This window comes from Perca fluviatilis, chromosome 10 (assembly GCF_010015445.1).
Source record: "Perca fluviatilis chromosome 10, GENO_Pfluv_1.0, whole genome shotgun sequence".
In the NCBI taxonomy this organism is placed as follows: domain Eukaryota; kingdom Metazoa; phylum Chordata; class Actinopteri; order Perciformes; family Percidae; genus Perca; species Perca fluviatilis.
This window is the reverse complement of record NC_053121.1, coordinates 27,215,841-27,233,670: the sequence shown is the minus strand read 5'-3', so window position 1 is coordinate 27,233,670 and position 17,830 is coordinate 27,215,841. Positions and strand designations below refer to the sequence as shown.

General features: G+C 38.6%; 1 protein-coding gene across 1 annotated transcript; it reads left to right on the top strand.

Annotated features, from left to right (window-relative positions):
* The first annotated feature begins 383 nt into the window (after positions 1 to 383).
* sfxn5b (sideroflexin 5b) lies at positions 384 to 17,815 on the top strand. The gene is made up of 14 exons (XM_039813354.1): positions 384 to 719; positions 6,793 to 6,861; positions 7,504 to 7,581; positions 8,000 to 8,026; positions 8,139 to 8,193; positions 8,304 to 8,329; positions 8,472 to 8,525; positions 8,906 to 8,962; positions 9,164 to 9,229; positions 12,764 to 12,854; positions 13,212 to 13,327; positions 13,576 to 13,661; positions 14,953 to 15,070; positions 15,329 to 17,815. Exons 1-14 carry the CDS (start codon positions 663 to 665, stop codon positions 15,404 to 15,406), a joined length of 978 nt encoding a protein of 325 aa, XP_039669288.1. The 5' UTR covers positions 384 to 662; the 3' UTR covers positions 15,407 to 17,815.
* The last annotated feature ends 15 nt before the right edge of the window (positions 17,816 to 17,830 follow it).

Below are 17,830 nucleotides of genomic sequence, written 5' to 3'. Positions count from 1 at the left end.
AAACATAATTAGGATATAGGGATGAGGTAATAGAGAGCAAGATTCTTTACTATTTACTATAACTTAGCCTACTGTTGTGTTTTCTTTAGTACATTGGGATAGATGTTATGGATATAATGTATAATAGGCTATAATGTGAAAGACACATTTGATATAGTCGAATTGAAAGCAGTAGTCCCTTGCCTTCGGCCACTTAATGCCAAGAGCATAATGAAAGTGTCCAGTGTGGTGACAAATAATTATTGTATTTATTTATTTATTCGCTCCAGGTTATTTATTCTTTTCTTGTCTTTCTTTATTTTCAAGTGAACCTGAGAGCTGTTCATTACTCTGCGCAGACACTTCTCTCTCTTCAGGCCACACCTCCTCACATGATTGAGTTCAGTGATTTATTGTTCCACCTTTGAATGGGTGCATCAACTGTTATCTCTCCCAAGATCAATCCGAACAGTTATGCAACAGATTTTTACCTTATCGATTATTTGGGATGTGTAGTCATGCGGTTCAACATTGCCAGTGTTCACGCAAAATAGAAGACTACACATCCCGACAGACGGAGCGGCTCGTGCTTCACTAGTTACACATTGAATGTAGTTCGCTCTAACGTTACTTGAAAAGCCGTTCATGATTCACTTCATTAATAAATAAATAGTTTCGGTGTCATGGCGGAATCTGCAGCATGTCCTGCCTTCCAGCTTGGAAGACCCCGATACGAGCAGGTAAGTCTTTTCTGTCTTCTTTCATATGTGCAATTAAGGACATTTTGTTTTGAAGGCTTTCGGGTGAAAAACAGCCCCTCCGCCCTGCTGCTCCCGCTCCGGCTGCAGCATGCTCACACTTAGTAGCGAAAGTTGCCTTTCATCTGCGGTCCGGTTCTTTGTTATAAAACCGCAACAACTTCGAACTGATAATGAACTCCCGAGCGTGATTGGGTTAGTTTTGAGTTCGTTGTAGTTTTACTAGTGGAATGAATCGTTTGTCGACAGGTTCATGTCGCTGTTTATCATCTCCACTGACACATTTCACACCCTTTGACTCGCTGCTGCTCCGTCAAAAGATTCTATCTGACTGTTCAGGTCTGCAGCCAAGACACTGATATCTTGCGTCAATTTGTTTATCACGACAAATGTGTCACCATATTGTTTTTTCCTCTTTCCTTTTTATTTTAGGCTTTACAATGGCAGCTGCTCGAGATTTATGATACAAATCATTTTTTACATGAATCTAACACCTGACACTTTAACACCCTCACATTTAGTTAATTTAGTTTTTTTCAGGATGCTTGCTTACACTTTACTTGAAGGTATCTACGTAAGAGTGACATGACACTGTCATGAACTGTCATAAACATTATAAACAAGTCATAAACGTTTATGACATAACGCTTCTGTCATTAAAGTGATGGTTCGGAGTAATTTCACCCTAGGGTCCTTTGCACCATGACCTCGAGCCAAACACCCTTCAGAAGCTTTTTGTCAACACATTGGGAGAGTTAGTGCAAGTAGCATTATCAGCTGAATAGCTTAGCACGGGCTAATGGATGTGTGTTCTCTTAAGTTCCCCTACTCCGTGAATGATACCACAACGTCTACAGTAGTACAAATAGGTTATGCACTCATAAAACGATGGTTTGTAAAGTATATTCCCAGAAGTTTATGAACATTTGCCTCGCTGGCTTCTGCTCTCTGCTGTTGTTGCTGCTCTAAGACGAGTTAGGGTCTACAAATTACAACACCGAAAAGAGATGCAACAAAAATATTTTTTAATTTCACTTTATTTTTAAAGTAAGTACTGTAGAATAACTATCAGGAGACAAGTTATAATTGAGGTAAGTTTGGAGACATTACCTTATTTAATCATTAAATTAATAAATATTTTTGTTGCATGTCTTTCGGTGTTGTAATTTGTAGACGGCCCTAAGCACTCTTATCTGCCCGGTAGTAACAGCAGCAGCAGCAGCAACAGTAGTAGAGCAGAAGCCAGCAGGCAAGTGTTCATAAACTTCGGAATTTACAAACTTTACAATCCATCGTTTTATGAGTGCATAACCTATTTGTACTACTGTAGACGCTTTGGTATCATTTCGGGCATTATTAGTGGGGTAATGTGCAGAGACACTTCGATCCATTAGCCCCTGCGCTAAGCTATTCAGCTGATAACGCTACTCTACGCTAACTCTCCCAATGTTCGACCCAGCTGAAAAAAGCTTCTGGGGGAGTGTTTGGCTCGAGGTCATGGTGCAAAGGACCCTAGGGTGAAATTACTCCGAACCATCACTTTAAGTGTCATTCGGTTTTAGTCATGACAAGTTAGGGTTAGGGTTATTAGAAATTCTTTGGGTTAGGGTTCACAGGGGCGTAGCACAAGATCCTGGGCCCTATGCATAGGCAGTCCTTATGGGCCCCCATGTTCCTCAAACCCCACACACACACACACACACACACACACACTTACTTAACACATTTCAGTCAAAATGGCTAAACATGGTTTGCTTTAATTTTGATATAAGCTCACCTTGTCTCAAATCCAAAGAGGAGGATGAGGGGTCTGTTGCTACTCCACTCCCTGGTGTGACAGTTTCTGAAACTGAGGGCCACGTGTAATGTTGACATGATATGTATCTACCGATGAGCTACCAAGCTACCTGTGACACTGATTAGCCTATTATTGCTAATTATAGACATTATAGCCTATTCATTTTAAATTAAACATGTTTCAAATTAGGCTATTATAATGGTGTGTTGTGCGCAAACAGCATTGTTAGTGTAGTTTATTTATTTAACCTTTACCTCATATTACATGTATAACCAAATTATCATTTGAAAGTGTATGTTCTGCTCTTTCAATGGGTTGTCTCAGTCCGTTTTTAGCACTAACAGTCGCGGAGATATTCAAGCAGTTTAGCACCATGGATTTCGTTTTCTAGTTTGTGCTCACCTTTCTTTGAAAAGAAGTCAGTTACCAATTGTTTACCCTCATTTTGTTTTCTCTCCTCCTGTCTTTCCTTTCTTTTTTGGTAGCATGATTTGGCTTTCTTTGAGAAAGACATTTCTACAGCAGAAGTTTGCGATCCACCAGACACTCAACTGAACTAACATAAACAAAGTGCAGATGGACTAAACCATTTGGCGCATTAGCAAGGGGTGGGTGAGACCTTAGATAGTCTTTTTTTGTATACAAAATGTAGTCAGTCAATCAACAAAGTTATTCAGCCAATACACTAACTTTACATTTCCTCTGACATGCATTATGAAATTTAATTAGGAAATGAAAATATCCAGGTGAAATAAAATATGTTCCAGACTTTTCAAGGGCCCTCTCTCCCCTTAGGCCCTGGTAATCAGTATTGGTTTTACCCCCAGTCCGACATCCCTGAGGGTTCATGTGTCATGACAGTGTCATGTGTTCATGACAGTGTCATGCCACTCTTATATACCTTCAAGTAAAGTGTTACCGGATTCTTTCTGCAGACCGACTGTGGTGCCACATGTGATCGAGATTAATTGACTGTCCGTCCTTATCTGAAGCCCATTACTCAATTTGCTATCATCGGAAATGAATATATAATAATAATAATGCGACCTTCACGTTAACTCGAATGGTACATTAACTGAGGAAGCTGCACACTGGTTACATTTACATTTCTACTGCGTCTTTCTTCAGAGCCATTTATTAAACATCTGCTTAAAAGAAAATTATTCACTTGATGCTATTGCATAGAGCAAAAGTCCATACAACAGATTGTGTAAGTAAATGACTAAACTTTAGGATATGCTATTGTTTCAACTGATATGAGCTATCAATGCAACTCTTAATAAAATCCAGGATGACAACATGGAAAATCTATGGAAAGGCACAAAAATATGAAATGAAAGGAAACGTATTTTACATTTTGAGCCAAATAAATTTTTCACACATATGACAGAACAAACTCGTGAATGGATTACTGAATGTTCCTACTGAGCACAGGCCCAAAGGCGTCATCGGGCTACTGGGCCAGAGCCTCGGTTTAAAATTAATGGAAAACAATCAAACGAACAAGAGACACAAAACAACTGCAAAACTGCAGTACAAAGAAATGCAAAACAACCAGAAAAAGATGTAAAATGACCACACATAGAGTAGAAAAACAAAAACACAAAGAGATGCACAATGATCACATAGAGACACAAAATGAACACCATTGATGCAAAACAACCAAATAAGGATGCAAAATGATCACACAGGATGCAAAACGATTACATAGAGACATAAAACAACCAGAAAGACCGCAAAATAGTACATAGATGCAAAACAGCCAAAAAGAGATGCACAATGGCCACATAGGGATGCAAAATGACCACAAAAAGACACATAGCAACCACAATTAGATTCAAAACAGCCTCAAATAATGACTACAAATAGACACAAAATGACCACAAGGGATGCGAAATGACGCTGTTTTGTGTCTCTTTAAGTCTGTGGGTCTTGCTCTTATGTAGGAGGGGTGAGGGACCAATTAACACAGGATATTGCATGGTTCACAAAAGGCATAGCAAAATAGCAGTACATTTACACCCTTTGTCTCATGTGAATCACTTTGTTATTTTAGTGATTCCCATCACATATCTTCTTTTAAATCACCATCATTTTAGGGAAGAGAGTAATTATTCCTTCCGGCTCTTTTCTATCTGAACTCCATAAACCTTTTTATTTTTCCATCTGCAACCTGAAGTTCGTATTGAGTTGGTAGAGATGTTGTAATACCTTTAGTTCCTTGCATCAAAGCAGTTAAAATTAGGCCAGTCTTTGAATCAGCATAAATCTTGCTCAGTTTGTCTGTGCTTTCTGCCGCGCTACGTCTCTGCTAGCCTTGTTGTGTACTCTCCAGGGAGCTGAAACTCATGCATAATTAAAGCGGGCTCCTCACATGGATCCTCAGTCTACCTCACTCTTACAAAACAGCACTGCAGCACATACGGCCTGTCAGAGGAGGAGACGTGTGATGGAGGGGCAGGGGCAAAAATCCAGGCGTACAGAACATTTAAGGTTATTTACAGTCTTTAGGAGGACCGGATGTTGTTTCCAGTCATTTCAATTAGGACCCGATGCTGAACAGATAATTTAAATACAAATGGGTTTGTTCCACTCTTTCCCCTGTGTTTTATGCCCTTCATGATAAATGTCTCAGAGGGAATCTGATTGAAGCTGCCATGTTTTTGTCCATCTGGTTTGCCAAAGAGACTCTTGGCATAAATTGCTGTCGGGCCTTTTCAGACTGTTGGCATACATACTTAGCAATTGGCATGCTGATCAAGACAGTGAAGGGAACAGAAAACAGGGCACTTGACCAGCAGCTCCAAGCCTCACTTGGAATAATGTGTTTGCTAAATGTAAACTTACTCAGATTGTTAATACATTTACTTAAAGGTTTATCTCAAAGGCACATTTGACTTTTACATCTCTCATTGTATTTAGTTAGATTGTTCAGTTATGACAGACTTTGTCATCCAATTTTATACTTTTAATAATTGGCTGTTTTGTTTTGATGTTTCACCATTCAGCATATAATGGTTCAGTTTTCCTTATAGCAGCATTTCAAAGTATACCTCTATTAATTTGACATTCACATAGCAAGGATTTATGCATTTGAACATTATTAACCTCATAAATAATTTTTACTAATAATTCAGAGCTAAGGGAATAGAGCAAGCAAGGATTGATTCTCCAGCATTGGAATTTAAACATACTTCAACATTTTGGGAAACACACTTATTCTCCTTCTGGCAGAGAGTTAGATGAGAGGATAGATGCAACTCTAATATTTGTACAGTAAATATGAAGCTGCAGCCGGTGAGTTTAGCTTAGCACAAAGACTAGAAACAGGACAATCAGCTGGCCTGGCTCTTTCCAAAGGTAACAAAATCTGCCTACTAGCACGTCTAAACTCTTGGCAAGAAAGCAAATAAGCGAATTTCCCTAAATGGTGAACTATTCCTTTAACAAATCAAACTGATCACAGTTGCCGTTTAAGGGCTGTAGCTACCATTGAGGATGCCAAGGTCATGTCTTCAGTATTGATTCTGGGAATTTGGTATTTTCTTCACCTGATGAGGAGTTTACATGTTTTTTTCAAGGCTGGGTCTGATATAGAATATAGAAAGATAGATATTTAGTATTTCTCCATCATGTTTTCATCCCTGGCAGAGTGCAGTCATTTAAAAAAAAGCATTTACACCACAATGTTGGGAGGTAAAATTGACAGAAAATAGAACTGACCACTTAAAGGGATACGCCACCGTTTGTTGAAATAGGGCTTATCACGGTCTCCCCTAGCTGTAGATAGGTGGGCCAACGCATTTTTTGTGCATGCATTGTTTTAGTCCGGTGCAACACCGGCAGCGCCGCCGCTAGTTAGCTTAGCGTAGTGAATGGAATCCTATGTTGCCGGTTAGCATGTTGTGAGTAAAAGTGAGCCAACAAAAGACAAAAAAAAAACCTAATTACTTGCACTGAGACAAAAAATGCATTGGCCCGCCTATCTACAGCCAGGGTAGACCGTGATAAGCCCTAGTTCAACAAACGGTGGTGTATTCCTTTAAATAAATGAACGTATTAAGATGTATTACTTTAGCTGTAGTTTTTTTTTTGGTGTGAACAGACAAAGCAATGTTTTAGGAGCTTTAGAACTAGTAAGCACAAACTAAAGCAAAGTTAGCGGTGATAAAGCCTCTCAGACTTCAGAGGACGTGGATGGTCTGCTGTCTGTGTATACTTTAATAAGAATTAACTTTGTCACACTGTCTTTTCAAGGGTTCATTCCTCGGTCGACTGAGACACTTCGTAGACATCATTGACCCCAGCACTCTGTTTGTGTCCGAGGTAAAAAAAAATAACAACATCTGTAAAACTGTCTATATGTTACTGATCGATGCTTTCAATACAAAGTTGGAGCGTCCATCCATAAGTGTATTATAAACGGTCACATAACAAATGATCACATTTCTTTTAAAGCTGTTCATGTTCAGACAACATTAAACATTTGTAGAGCTGAAACGATTATGTTATTCATTGATTAGTCAATGAATCAACTAAGAAAATCAGTCGTCAACTTTTTTTAACTAATCGATTAATCATTACATTTCATTTTCAAGCAAAAATGCCACGAGTTCGCTGGTTTCAGCCTCTCAAATGTTTGCTGTACAGTATATGATAATTAATTGAAAGTTTTGAGGTTTTGATCAGTTGTTCGGACAAAACATTTGATGGCCATTTTTCAGTATTTTCTCACATTTTAAAAACCGAACAATTAAATGATAGATTAACAAAGTATTTGGCAGATTGATAGATGATGTAAATGGTCGTTGCAGCCTTAAACATTTAAGAACTTTGCCTTCTTTTGTTAAATGACAAATTTATTTGTGATTCAAAACGTTTTCACTTTGTATGTCTATAGACACTGGAATCGAAAAACATTCTCAGTCTTATTAAGCTCCATATTTTTTCTTTTCCTTTTGTATGTAGAAACGATTGAAAGAATGCATGAAACTACTTGATGACTACAAACATGGCGAGCTTCCACCTGGAGTATCTGATCTTCAGGTGAGTCTTTATCATGGCTGTCTTCTCTTGTTCTATGTCTCTTAACTTGTTTTATTTGTATTCTGTTTGTATTTTAGTTGTGTGAGTTATGTACTTTATGTCTTTATTTATTCTTCTGTACATCACTTTGGTCAGCTTTGGTTGTTTGAAAGTGCTCTATAAATAAAGTTTGATTGATTGATTGATCAGCGTTGATGTGATCCAATATGTTGAATTTAAACATAACATGTTCGTGAAGGCCATAAAGACAGGAAACATAGTACACAGTTGGCTAAAAGTCGTGGCTAGAGCAAAACAATATTTAAAACCAAAAAGTTAATGAACGTCTCCCAACCAAATGTAAAAAAAAAAGAAAAATACAAACCTAATGATTACTTATAGCTCTTCTCTTTCTCTGCTCTGCTGCTTACCTGTGCAGCTGTGGGAAGCCCAGAAGATCAAGCAGGTAAGCGATTCATCAGTCACTTGTAAGTCAGCTCAGGTTAACTGCACCTCCATACATTCAAGCCTCTGGGCTCCTTGCAGCATGAGGATGATGTCATGCTTTCTGCACGCAGGCCATCATTCATCCTGACACAGGAGAGAAGATCTTCATGCCATTTCGAATGTCAGGTACGACCTCAGATGAAGATCTTTGCTAAAGTTGTCGAAGTTACTTCCATTTTGTCTTCGTTTTTTTTATTTTATTTTTTTACACTGAAAATCATTTCTTCACTGTGCAGGTTATGTCCCATTTGGAACGCCGATTGTAAGTCCCATATGAAAATCATACATTTTAAATCACGGCTGTGCAGATGTCCATTTACATGGTCGTGTTTGGGGATAGATGAAATGAGACTTTGGACTTATTTTGCCCCGAAAATAAGCTCTTATTCCCTGGTCTCATCTAGGTCATTGGCCTTCTTCTCCCAAATCAGACTGTGGTGTCTACCATTATATGGCAGGTACTGTAAAAAACCAACATATTGTAAAACCATTGCATTTTTGTACATTTTAAACATCTGGTGAGCGCACTTTTATTGTGTCCATGCAATGCTTTGTACACCGGAATAAGGACATCGTAAAATAAAGTGCTGCTGCTTTGTTTGCTTCTTCCTGTGTGCTGTCGCTTTACACAGCAAGATGTAAGCCTGCAAATATCTATATGCCTCTATCCTATGTTCCTCTTTTCCTTTCCTTTGTTTTTCCTTACTCTTTTTCTCATACTTTTCTTTTTTCTGCCTCGACCTCTCCATTCCCTTTTCTTCTTTCCCTCATTCCTTCCCTCCATACTCCTTATTACTGACCTTTATTCATCCCTTATTTCCTTCCCTCTTTCCTACAGTGGCTGAACCAGAGTCACAATGCCTGTGTGAACTATGCCAACCGCAACGCCACAAAGGTGGGAACTAGATATTCAGATCTTTAATCTCCCCAAAACAACTCAAAAATCACAGTATTTATTAACTTTGGCTGCTTTACATTTAGATTTTTGTTGTTTTATCCCCATAATAAAACATCATGCATACTGTTTTGTTGTTTATTGCTATAGACAATAAACCATGTATACAGCTGTCATAATATTTCTTTTCTCCCTCCTCAGCCTACACCAACATCCAAGTTTCTTCAAGGCTATGTAGGAGCTGTGACCAGTGCCGTTTCTATCGCAGTGAGTCGGTTTCTTGTTCAATGACTTCAACATCTTTCAGGATACTGAAATTTGATTTAAAAAATGTTGTTTTTATGTGAATTTTACCTGCCCATGTGAGCTGTACATTAACTGTAATTAAATGGGTAACTACTGTTTTTTTCAACCTGGACCCTATTTTCCTATGTTAATCTTTGGTCCAGGTTTAAGAAAGATCGCTGCAGTTAATAAGGCAATTGTCCAGCTTGTATAAATTTACTAGGGGTGCACCGATCCGACTTTTTCAGTCCCGATACCGATACCGATGCCAGGGCTTTGTGTATCTGTCGATACCCGATACCGATCCGATACCGTTAATGAATTAATAATAAACTGTATACCTTCCACATCATACCTTCCTTCCACCATGTGGAAGAGACTAAAGGCACCAGACCTTCCTAACTAAACATTACTTTCCTAACTAAGACAAAATAACATAGATGTAATGTATTGAATTCTTATTTATTTGTTATTTAAAAAACAATTGTGCATTCAAATCGAAAATATAATGTAATCAAACTTCTTAAAATAAATTTAAATACATAATAATGGGCCATCAATAATGGGCCACCTTTATATAGGTTTATAATGGCTTATTCTACTGTCAGGAGTACATAGAATATCACAAAAACATGTTAATGTCATCATGTTTACTAAAAGCTTTGATTAAGGGTTTGCTTGGCTCCACAGTTACAGAAGCTAAACTATTTGTATTGTGCAAACTGCAAAGTAGTAAAATAAACTCAAATCGAATGAATAGCCTACACATACAAACAACTTTAACACCGTTTCCCTTTCAAAACTAAATAGTTGTAAGCTAGTACTGTATAACCACTACCTTGGCCACAGGTAAGTTAGGTTGTGGGGGACTGAACGTAGCTCCGCTGTCAGCCTCCTTCGCTGTTTGAATAACGTTAGCAGGTTGGCGGACGTATTTCAGCGAGGCAAGACATCTTAAATCCAGAGTTTTAATTATTGCTCCGAACCAGTCTTTCTCAACGGTCTGTAGCGGGACCGGAGGTGGATTGCATTCATAACGTTGCTCCGCTGCATGCTTGAAGTGACAGGTCTTTAACGTTAGCGTAGTAACGTTAGCACGGCCGAGTAACGTTAGAGCGACGGGCAACAACCGTGGCTAAATTATGTCCGATTTGTTAGAAAGAAAAAACTTGGGAACAACAGACGGCTCCTCTTGAGCACATGTTGTTCTGGTGTATCTCCGGTCTTTCTTCATCCTCTAGCTAACTTTCTTCTAGGTTCTTGTGCAGTACCGACCGTAGCCTCTCCCAGCTTAACAGACTGTTCTGCTACCTGGCTAGCTAGGCTAGCAGATGTAATGTTACCCAGCATGCCATTCGGCGGTGTAGCTACATTTGTAAATGTAAAATTATTAGTGTTAGAAACTGTTTAAGTCTCAAATTGTTATATGCTTTGGTGTGTTATCCTTTTAAGATAGTGTTAGATATATTTGCTAAATGACGTGTTCTAAGATTTCTGAGGACGAAGGAGAGGCTAGGTTCGGATTTGAAAGATTAAGCAAGATGGTTTAATAAAAACAACATGAAAACGACAGTCAAGACACAGATGTTACACTGCAGCTGACAGCGGACTGCTCTCATGCTTCTCTTGTGGAGTCACAGAAGAACAGTCCTGAGATCGTCTCAGGAGCCCCCATTTATCCTGTCCCTCAGGATAAGGACACACCTGAATTTAGGTTTATTCCAGGTCACAGACTAAGGTTGATTATCATGGAAGTGTTGATTGTATTCAAGTTTACAGAGTTTGCATTTCCTTTGTTCTAATCACGTCTAGCAGTTACCTTTCCTGTGGGGACAATGAGTCTCCTACAGTATGCTAAATAACAGCCATGACCTAATTAATTCTTTAGAAGCTAGCTTTTGGGTGAGCCAGACCAATGCTAATTAGTGTAGTTATTTGATTAGATCTAGCAAGTACATTGTGTTTAAACTTTTTAACTTCAACAATAGTTAGTTGTGGGTTATTAATTGTTGTGTTATAAAGTTACTACCATGAGTGAGAAGGGTACGCAGTTAACAGGGGCCCCGGTGCTGCGGCGGAGTGTGAAAAAAAAAAAACTGGATTGGCCCGTGGATCTGTTAATTTTTCCGATCCACTGATCCAGCTATTTTTGCAATATCGGGGCCGATATCCGATCCTAATATCGTATCGGTGCACCCCTAAAATTTACCTTCACAAAAGTGCTTGTTTTGCCACTGACAGGCTCAGATTAATATTCTAAGTGTCTGACAACATTATGGAAAGGGTGCCTTCAGAGATAGACCTTTAAAATCTCTTTGAGACCTTAATGTTTAACCAGAAACAGTTCTGAAGTCGCTAGCACTAAACCCACCAGACTCCATTTAAAAAAGCAATACTTTTAGCGTGTATAGAGCCAACGTATATTGACATGTAAATGTAAATGTTTATTTCAACCAAAACCAGAGTTGTGATGGTTGGAAAAGTGGAAAGATGACCCAAAACGGCTTCTCAAATTTTTATTTTGTTTCTGTCGACTTTGAATGAAGTGTATTTTATGATGCTAAAATTACTGTTCATTTACATGTCTGGTGGGTTTAGCGAACGCAATTTCGCGGATGTTTAAAAAAAGGATCTTTCTCTTTAACAGAAAGGTCGACCTCCTTAGAAATCCTTTCCATAATGTTGTCAGACACTTAGAATATTAATCTGAGCCTGTCAGTGGCAAAACAAGCACTTTTGTGAAGGTAAATACAAGCTGGACAATTGCCCTATTAATTTTCTAGTATGATTGTAGCTTGTCTCACTGCTGCCAACTGCAGCGGTCTTGCTTAATACTGGAGCAATTTCAAAGATTGTTGTTCCCATCAGTCACTTAGACACAAAAACATAGGAAAATAGGTCCAGGTTGAAAAAAACTTTTGTTTGTGGCTATATTTTATATACAGTATTATTAGCAGAGCTGGAGCTAAGATTTTGGAATAGTCTTAGCAGTATAGTTCTAGTATGCCAGTGTTTTAGCTACACTAAAGTAAGAATCCTAGCGCTACTAGGTATAAAAATTAGCCTGGTTGACACCAGACCCTTCTCAGTTGTAACTGAAAGTGGGTCTGGGGAAGGTTCATTCACAGCCCATTTCCAAAGGGGCGTCACCAACGGACGCCGCTCAAATGCCTCTGCGCGCAATTGGATAGTCCTTCAACCAATCAGACCAACGAACCGGGTGACGTAGCAGCGACACATGCGCTTTGCTGGCCATCATGTTGAATTTAAACAAAAAGCTGCTTGCCGTCGCTGCGCTATTGTCATCGTGTTGTGAATAGTGCCTCGATTTGGAAAAATTGGAAATGGGCTTGAATGGGCTCTTGGCCAGACTGACCTGCAGAGCAAATCTCAAATTTGACGGAAGTTCGTCAGGGTTTTCCCAGGCCATATAAAAATACTATGCTGCAAACAAAGTACAGTTAAATGTATAAGCAGTATTTAAAGCGTGGTATACATACATTTTGTATTTACTAGGTGGGACTGAATGTGTTGATTCAGAAGGCTAACAAGCTGAGTCCTGCCACCAGAATGATAATACAGAGACTCGTCCCCTTCCCAGCTGTAGGTAGGTTTTCAAAGGACCCACTGTACTGGTTATGATTGGGGTATGTATGTATGTTATGTGGCCCTCTGGTGGTTGGAGTCACAACATCTTACTGATTTTACACTTTGTTTTTCTTATATGTTACAAATGAGACAATAATGTACATATATCTCAAATTTCAGAGGGAGTAATGTAATTTATGTATGAGAATATTACTTTGATTTAAGTTTTTAAAGTGTTTGTAGGATATTTCTTTATATTAGGGAATTGTTAAAGGAATTTCTTCTTTTGATCCGTGACTGCATTTCTTGACTTCAGCATAGGTTCTTGTGGAAATGTATTAAAATATAAAAGCTGCTTTTCTCTCCCCGTCCTCAGCTTGTGCAAACATCTGTAACGTGGGCCTGATGAGACACAATGAGCTGTCTGAGGGGATTGATGTGCTGGACAGCAACGAGAATGTGGTGGGATCCTCCAAAATTGCTGCAAGACATGTGAGTGTTTTTTATTTGCACACTCAGCATACTTGTTACTCGACTGCACTGAATATGTTTATACACTTGCTATTTTTTTTCTAAATTTATTGCAAATGTGATGGCAGCTGATAATGGGAAAATGCATCATTTTCTGCTCTGCTCCTGTCACTCAGCACACATCTGATCTCATGAAAGGGAAAATTAAATCCATCTCATTGCAGTATTTGAAATGAAGCGTGTGCACAATGTTCTCGTCTTTTCCCCAGGCGATCATGGAGACCGCCTTCACACGTGTGGTCCTCCCGATGCCGATCTTTGTCCTGCCCCCCATCATCATGTCCTACCTAGAGAGGTTTGTAGAGACATATATTGTAGGATTTTTTCTCTCTTTTAAAAAAGAAATAACTATAGCTTTCATTATTAATATTATTAATACACAAATTATTTTCCCACAACAGTACAGCCTACTATCATAAAGTATATATATATATATATATATATATATAAATAGTATCATACACAAACTAGAAAAATTCTAGAAAACTAGAAATATTCACATATGAAAAGCTGGAATTTTCCATTTTTGCTTAAAACATACTTGAAAAATGTGCCTAAAACAATTCTAATTTACTTTTAATATTCAGGGTTATTTAGAAAAAATAGCTACTTGTTATGCTGCATTAATTCAAGATAAGTCAGAAAGTTTAGTCAGAATGATGAATGGAATCGTTCTTAACTTAATTCTTTAGGTAAAACACAGAACATAGTAGTTCAGACCAGAATCTGACATTTGTTTTACAGTATGAAATATTATTATACCTAAAAACCACCGCCTTAAATTAAAGCTAACTGGTGACTTAGCTACAGAGCAGCTAGCCTTAGCTGAAACTAAATGTACCTCCTCTTTTCCTAGTAATTCAGTTTTCTTAGGTTAAATGAGGCAGTAGCTAAATCCAACCATGACAAAAAGTAACAGCAGCTGCTGCTAAAAGATGACTAGCCCAGCTTAGCCCAGAGTATCTCAGTCCCACTAACATAATAAAGGTTCGAAGGGTTTTTGTTAAGACAGAGTGTAAAATAATCTTTCTAAAAAGGCCTTAAATTGACAACATTACAATTTATACTTCATAAATTGTAATGTTGTGTTACGGTTTAGCTGCATCAAAACCCCTTTTCCCAAAATCCTTTCTTTTGTTATTGCTCTTTGTTGTCTTTAGAGGACAGTATTGTCTGTTTGATTCTGCTCTATTATTACTCTGAATGTTTCTCTGTCTGCCAGAGCTGACATATGTTATGCCCCAAAGTGCTGCCCATATATTTATCCGATAGTAGGTCACAGCCAGAGAAAATGAATAAAATGAAATAATATAGCCTAATGTGTTTTCAAACACACAAAAATAGACTTTCTGTTACAAAGTTAAATAAAAGAGGATATGTGCAGTCTGACTCATTAAACCCAGAACGAGAACCTTCACAGAGACAGATTCATCTCACACCCACTAATTGTGGAAAATAGCTCCCCCAAATCTGCACCATGTCTTTTCTCCAGATCCAAAAATAACTCCTGGCTTTGCAGTAGTCATCTGAAATCGATCCACACAGCAGGCTCACGTTTCCTTTTATCACTATCTTGACTTGTGTAGGCTGCGATTTCTGCAGAGCAACCGCAGATTGTTGCTGCCCATCCACAGCCTGGTGTGCCTCGTTACCTTCGGCCTCTCCCTGCCTGTGGCCATCAGCCTGTTCCCCCAGATGTCTCAGGTACAGTACAGTGTCGGCTCTACTGCTTATACTGCTAATTCAAGGCCAGATGTCTCACAGAGAGAGAGAGCAGATGGGAAGAAATTCAAATTACACATACACCACTTGACATGCTCAAGCTTGTATTTGCCTCATATTCCAGATGTCTCTTCCCATGTCTAATTAAAAGTCAAACTGATTTCAAAAGCTTATCGACCGAGAGATATAGAACTGAAATTTTACCTTTAATCTTTTTCTTTTCTCTTTTTTTTTTTGCAGATTGAGGTGTCTTGCCTAGAGCCGGAGATCGCCATGGCAACAGATTGCAAGGTGGTGACCTACAACAAGGGTTTGTGATGGATGGCGTGGTGTGAAAGAGGAGAGCAGAGGACGGGAGCGAGGATGGAAATGAGGCTCCATTGTGAATAGCTGTCAGGGATAACCTACAGTGGGGGTCTTTCTGCCGCAGTATCACAGCAGAGCCTGTAGACCTTCTTCTACTAACACAGGGTTTTTTTTTGTTTACGGATCTCAAGATCCAGCAATCAAGGTTTGAAAATAGGACAGATTTTTTCTGTCCTCACTGTCTTCAAGAGCAAAGAAGAAGCTCTGTATATAGATATTACGATATACAGTATTTACTGTGAAATCAGTTGTTTTTTTTTAGCATTAATGGAATTATTTTAATATATACAAAACAGTGTTTCCCACACGCTATACAGTACTTTGCTTCCCACTCAAGGTTTGGCTGCTTTTTCACCCAATGACAAATGCAGTTTAAACCTGCAATAACTGATTTGTTCTGGCTCTCTTGCTGCTAAATGCTCCACTGGGTTCAGCAAGTAGTCTAACTGTGTATGTGATCAGGTTAGTGCAGTGTTTTTTGAAATAGCTTTTTTTGCTGCCTGTTTGGCCTCGCTGATGAGAGCTGTGACAGTGAACCAACACAGTAAAATGGCAGCTAGATAACAAAATCAGGGTGGTGAGAGGAAGTGAGGGTGGCTAAGAACATCATTTTGTGTAGCTGAAATGTTAATCATGTTAATTATCCTACAGATAAATCTTGCGACCACAAGATTAGAACCATTGTCCAAAATCTACAATTCTGCAGCCCTTTCTGAGTTTGATTCATGACCAATACTGAAATTCTGAGGCTGATAACAGATAACGATATACAAGCCAACATTAATTTCCTTACATAAACTGTAATAAAGAATTTTGACTGGGGGTATGTACTGAGCCATTTTACAGTTAAACAAAAAGAAAAACTCATCAGTGCCCTCTGTTGGACAAACTAGAGAGTAAACGTAATGGGGACCATCCCCTCTTTTACGTTTGGACATCCTCAATTCCTTTCCTCGGCTCCTCTCCTTACGTCTTGGTCTCTCCCACCTGAGATGTGAGTAGAGGAAGCAGAAGAGTCGAGGCCACAGGCATTTAACAAAATGAGACGTCCGTGCTTCAGAGCCGTCATTTTAAAGCAACGTCACTTAAATGTGACGTGTGGCACAGCTGCCATGGTTTGTATACCCCAGCTGTGTCATGCCTCTTTTATGCGTCACGGGTGTCGAAAATACTTCCACAAAGGATATACTCGTGCATCCTCGCTCAAGCTTGTCTGGCAAGCCTCCTCTCTCCTCGCTCCTCAAGATGCATTTTAGGAATTGAGGCATCCATTAAGATGGTGCGCTGAGATCAATTTGTGATTCACAGGCCCAAAGACGGAGGAGACTAGGAGTCACGAAATAGAGAAATGAGAAGATGTTCATATTTGTAAATTATGTTTACTTTCTGAACTGCCATTACTTGTTACTTGAAGGTCGTCAAAATATGCTGATCCTGATTTATCTGCAATAAGCTAATATTGGCTGATACATATCGGCACAACCGATTTATCAGTCAGGCTCTCGTCTGCTTTATTATTGTGATGGAGACAGTTGACAGAAGGAGCTTTGAGGGAAAGCTTCTTGCAAAGTATATTTTTGACCTGTGGGAAACACTGCAATAGATATCAAAATAAAAGTGTTAGAAATCTCTCGGGAACAAGTCTATTTATCATGTGAAGGTAGAGAAACTCTGCACTAACCAGGCTGCAGTGCTGATATATATATTCTGTATACTGAGGGAATGACAAAGGACTGAATCACTAAATGAAGCCACTGTCAGTGGCTGTACTGTATATGTAAATGGGAAAATGTGGAGACCGTACTCTAGATGTACTTCACACGCTGTTTATCACATGCCGGGAATTTTAACCCCAATGTGAAACAACATACAGAAGCCAGGGCATTTTGTTTTCTACAATAGCCAAACACTTTACACTGACTTATTTTATTTAACATTTTACTCCACTCCTAATTGTTTCTTAAACCACCACTGTATTCCTAGACTTCTTTTGTACAATATTTAAACCATAAAAGTATGAGCTATATATTATACTGAGTATGAACTAGTATTTTTAATCTTTTGTATAACAACGTCTACTTCAAGTTTATTAAATGTTTGCTAGTCAAACAATGTAAAACAAACATTTATATATATTATCTAAAATAATATCTAATAAATACTCTCTCCATTTATTTTCTTTTGTGAAGACTTGATTTCCAGACCTACGCTTTGCTTCAGCTGTTTAGTGTTGCTATAGCATTGAGGCTTTCAACAGGATCATCATGGTTTTACTGTTTGCACCATTTACATTTGTTTTTATTTATTGTCAATACATTGGCATTTAGTTTTCTCATCACAAATTTAATGTTAGAAAATGTTTTTTTGCATCACCTT

What these genes read in the sequence shown, in the direction of transcription:
- sfxn5b (XM_039813354.1), top strand. Translation starts at nt 663, where the DNA reads ATGGCGGAATCTGCAGCATGTCCTGCCTTCCAGCTTGGAAGACCCCGA. An exon ending in TGTCTACCATTATATGGCAG is followed by an intron (nt 8,526 to 8,905) that starts GTACTGTAAAAA and finishes TCTTTCCTACAG; the next exon opens with TGGCTGAACCAGAGTCACAA. An exon ending in CGTCCCCTTCCCAGCTGTAG is followed by an intron (nt 12,855 to 13,211) that starts GTAGGTTTTCAA and finishes CCCCGTCCTCAG; the next exon opens with CTTGTGCAAACATCTGTAAC.